The 3,898-nt window shown below is 47.5% G+C and overlaps 1 protein-coding gene across 1 annotated transcript in view; it reads right to left on the bottom strand.

The window, feature by feature from the left end:
• Mis18a (MIS18 kinetochore protein A) overlaps window positions 1-3,625 on the bottom strand; it is a 9,924-nt gene extending 6,299 nt beyond the window's left edge. The window contains exons 1-2 of the mRNA XM_021209875.1: window positions 3,250-3,625; window positions 881-947 (exon numbers count right to left, since the gene is read on the bottom strand). Coding sequence (XP_021065534.1) covers window positions 881-947; window positions 3,250-3,493 — 311 coding nt within the window. The 5' untranslated portion in view covers window positions 3,494-3,625. The remainder of the gene's footprint in view (window positions 1-880; window positions 948-3,249) is intronic.
• Window positions 3,626-3,898: the final 273 nt, after the last annotated feature.

The raw sequence follows: 3,898 nt of genomic DNA on the forward strand, positions 1-3,898 counted from the left end.
AGCTCACAACTGTCTGTGACTCCCAGTTCCAGAAGATCCCATGCCCTCTTCTGACCTTCCTGGGCACCAGGCACACACATGGTGAACATACATACATACTTGCAAAATACTCATCCATAGAAAATCATAAATTTTAGAATACATGAAGTTGAGGTTTCCAAGCTGAAACCAGCTGCCTGCCAGCAGCACAATCTGTCACACCCACATCATCTTTATCAATGTCAGTGCAGTTCCCTGCCGGTTTCTATAACTACCTAGTATCACTGAAACATTATTAAAACCTTCACCACCCCTTGCTTCTCTGATCAGGCACTACCTGGTTTCTGCACCTCAGCAAGACACAGCTCCTCTCTGGACTACAAATATACAAGGCTGAGCTTTCGGCTCCGTGTGCTGAGCACAGCACTTGCCAACACTAGTAGTCAGCTGTGACAAGTTATCTGTCCCCTCAGCCCCAGCACACGGAACCTGGGACTAGCTACTTATGGCCACAGATGGCCTATCTGCAAACCCCAGTCAGCTGTGGGTGTGAGCTCTTAGTATTTTCTATCTGCCAGTACAAGGAAGAGACAGGTAGCACTGGAACAAGACACTTTCAGCTTGGAGATTTTAAGGTAGATATTCTCTGCATTTATTTTCCATTTTCTTTGGCACCAAACTCAAAGCCCTAAAATCAGTGTTAGATACACTTTCAGAATCTTAGAAACTCCCACTTTCCGATCTTAAGGGGCTATCACCATCAAATAATGGATTTTTACTTCTTTTAAATGCATTCAATTACCATGAAAAGTTATATCCCAAGCAATCACACAGAACGGTAGAAGACTTTTCCTGAAAATCAAAATTTTCTCTGGCATATTCACATAAACACCTTACTCACCAACCGTCTTCATCTCTGCACTTGGACAGTTTCTGTTCCTTATCCACAGAGACGTTAGAGGAGACACCTGGGAAGAGTCGCAACTCTTTGTTAGTGTGGTTGGTTGTTACACACCTGCAGACGGGGACTTTTAACTCAACTTTAACTTGTATTTGAGAGGACTTGGGGGAAAAAGAGCCCAAAGACTGCTGGGGAGTGGGGTACGCCCGTGGTTCAGCACTAAAGAGACAGAAGCCTTCTGGGAGAAGAGGTAGAATATGAGTTACTTCACATCCTTCTCTGAAAACCAGTGGGGTTAATAAATAAACAGAATGACCCAGCAAAGGGCAATGGTGGAGCTCGGCCTGTGAGTATCACAAGCTACAATGAAAAGCTACCAGGTAGAGTGAAAGTGGGACCAAGAGCAAGACCAAAGAAGAACTTTATTACTGCACCTCCAGATTCCAACAGAGCTCCTTTCTCTAAAACTAACGGAGCAGATCTCCAGCCAGACATCTTGTGTTTGGACACATCACGGCTGGACCAGGGACACAGTACAAAACATCCCAGAGGGAGGTGAAGCACTGTTAGGGTTAGTGGAATGGCCAGAGCAACCCCCTGACTCCACCCTCTTTCATGGTGCCTTAGCTAAGCAAGCCTGGAGCTCACAAATGAGGTTGCTCTGGGCTGGAGAGATGGCTCAGAGGTTAAGAGCACTGACGGCTCTTCCAGAGGTCCTGAGTTTGAGTCCCAGAAACCACAGGATGGCTCATTACCATCTGAAACAAGATCTTCCCTCTTCTGGTGTGTAGGCATACATGTAGGCAGAACACTGGATATATAGTAAATAAATATATCGTAAAATAAATAAAGTGAAATCACCAGGTTGTGGCTATAAATAAAATATTAAGTGTTGAGCCAGATATAGGGGTACACATCTATAACCCCCACTACTTAGAAAGCTGAGTTCAAAGCCACCCTGGGAAGCACAGTAAGATCCCCATTACAAAACAGAAAAAAAAAAAAAATTAAAGCCAGGCAGTGGTGGCACACGTCTTTAATCCCAGCACTTGGGAGGCAAAGGCAGATGGATTTCTGAGTTCAAGGCCAGCCTGGTCTACAGAGTGCGTTCCAGGCCAGCCTGGCCTATACAGAGAAACCCTGTCTCAAAAAAAAAAAAAAAAAAAAAAAACAGAAACAAACAAAAAATTAAAAACTGTAAATGTCATAAACGTGAACAAATGTAAATAAAGAAATGGATCCAAAAGGTCTTTTTTTTTCTTTCTTTTTTTGGTTTTTCGAGACAGGGTTTCTCTGTATAGCCCTGGCTGTCCTGGAACTCACTCTGTAGACCAGTCTGGCCTCGAACTCAGAAATCCGCCTGCCTCTGCCTCCCAAGTGCTGGGATTAAAGGCGTGCGCCACCAACGTCCGGCTCTCTGAAAGGTCATTTTAAAAAAACTTTTACACCCTTCTGCATTGTTTAATGGGTGCAAAGGGATAATTCCAATGAGTGGGAAACTTTTGCTCCTACTGTTTAAAAGACTCAGCAAAAATTACTAGTATGGGGATAAACAGAATTATCTAACTCACACAGGTTAAAATTAGAAACCTGGGCTGGTGAGATGGCTCAGTGGTTAAGATCACTGACTGCTCTTCTGAAGGTCCTGAGTTCAAATCCCAGCAACCACATGGTGGCTCACGACCATCCGTAATGAGATCTGATGCCCTCTTCTGGAGTGTCTGAAGACAGCTACAGTGTACTTACATATAATAATAATAAAATAAATCTTTTTAAAAAATTAAAAATGTAACAACAGAATTAATATAGAGAGCAAGCTAGAAAAGCTACAAAAAAGGGGGATAAAAATAAAATGAAAGACTTAACACGCTACTTCTTTTAAAGTCATTTAAAAAATTACTATATCAAAAATCTCAACCCAATTTTAGGCTGTCCTAGTTAATAGTGGCAATGCTTGAGTCAAACTAAATTCTATCAAGGGGCTCACCCAGTAAAGAAATCTGTGGCCATATACAATACACTTATTTAATCGTCCCCGTTATCCCATGCATTATCCCTCATTTTGGAGACGAGAAACTGAGGCACAAGCAATTGAACAGACTGCCCAAGGACACTAAGCTAAGTCCCCAAAGCAGCTGACAGAGTCCGTCAGATGTGAACACTCCCCTGAAGGAAGCACCTTGCTGAAACCTCAGGAAGACGCTCAATCGCTGCCCTTGGGGGCATGGGAGACCCAGGAAAAAGACTTGTCACTCGCGAGCCACCCACAGGGACGCCTCTCCTGCGGTTTGCTGGGACAGCTCACGCCCCCACCCCAGCCCCCCGCAGCCCCAAGGAACCCCCCACGCGGGAGGGCAGCCCGAACTGACTGCGCAACAGGATGCAGTTGGTGTCCTCCTGGCTGGCCACCCAGGTGAGCGAGTCGCCCAGCGGCCGGCGACAGCGGGCACACAGGAACACCAGCGGGTTCTCCGCCGCGGCCGCCTTCTCAGACAATTCCGGCTCCGGCACCGACGCGTCTGCGCTCGACATGCTCGCCCACTTCTGCAGCAGCCGGAAGCGGCTCGAGTCTTCCGACAGCCGCTTCCCCAGCAGCGAGGACTCGCTCGCCATGCCCAGGCGGTTTCACGCACAAACGGTAGACGAGCACCCCAGAGACCGGGAAGCAGCCATGACTTACGAATCTGCCGCGCCCCGGAGCCTCACGGGAATAGCGCAGCTGCGCATGCGCAAGGCGCAAGAGGCGGGGCACCGCCCGAGGAGGTGGGGCCTGAAGAAGGGTCCGACTGCACGTAAGACGCATGCTCGCCATCTGACCGGCGCGCGAGCCGCGCTCATTGCGCTTGCGTCCTGCGGTCTTCCTAAGCGAAGGCGGGTGAACTGGGGTGCTGGAGTGCTATCTGCGGGTATTTCAGCTCCTTCCGCCGCTGTTGAGAAAGTTAAGGACTTCGAATTAAATAAGCAACAGTTCATCTAGTCCTTCCATACTGTTAGTGGGCATGCCCGTGCTGGGTAAGC

The sequence above is a fragment of the Mus pahari genome, chromosome 12, assembly GCF_900095145.1.
Source record: "Mus pahari chromosome 12, PAHARI_EIJ_v1.1, whole genome shotgun sequence".
NCBI classification, from domain to species: Eukaryota; Metazoa; Chordata; class Mammalia; order Rodentia; family Muridae; genus Mus; species Mus pahari.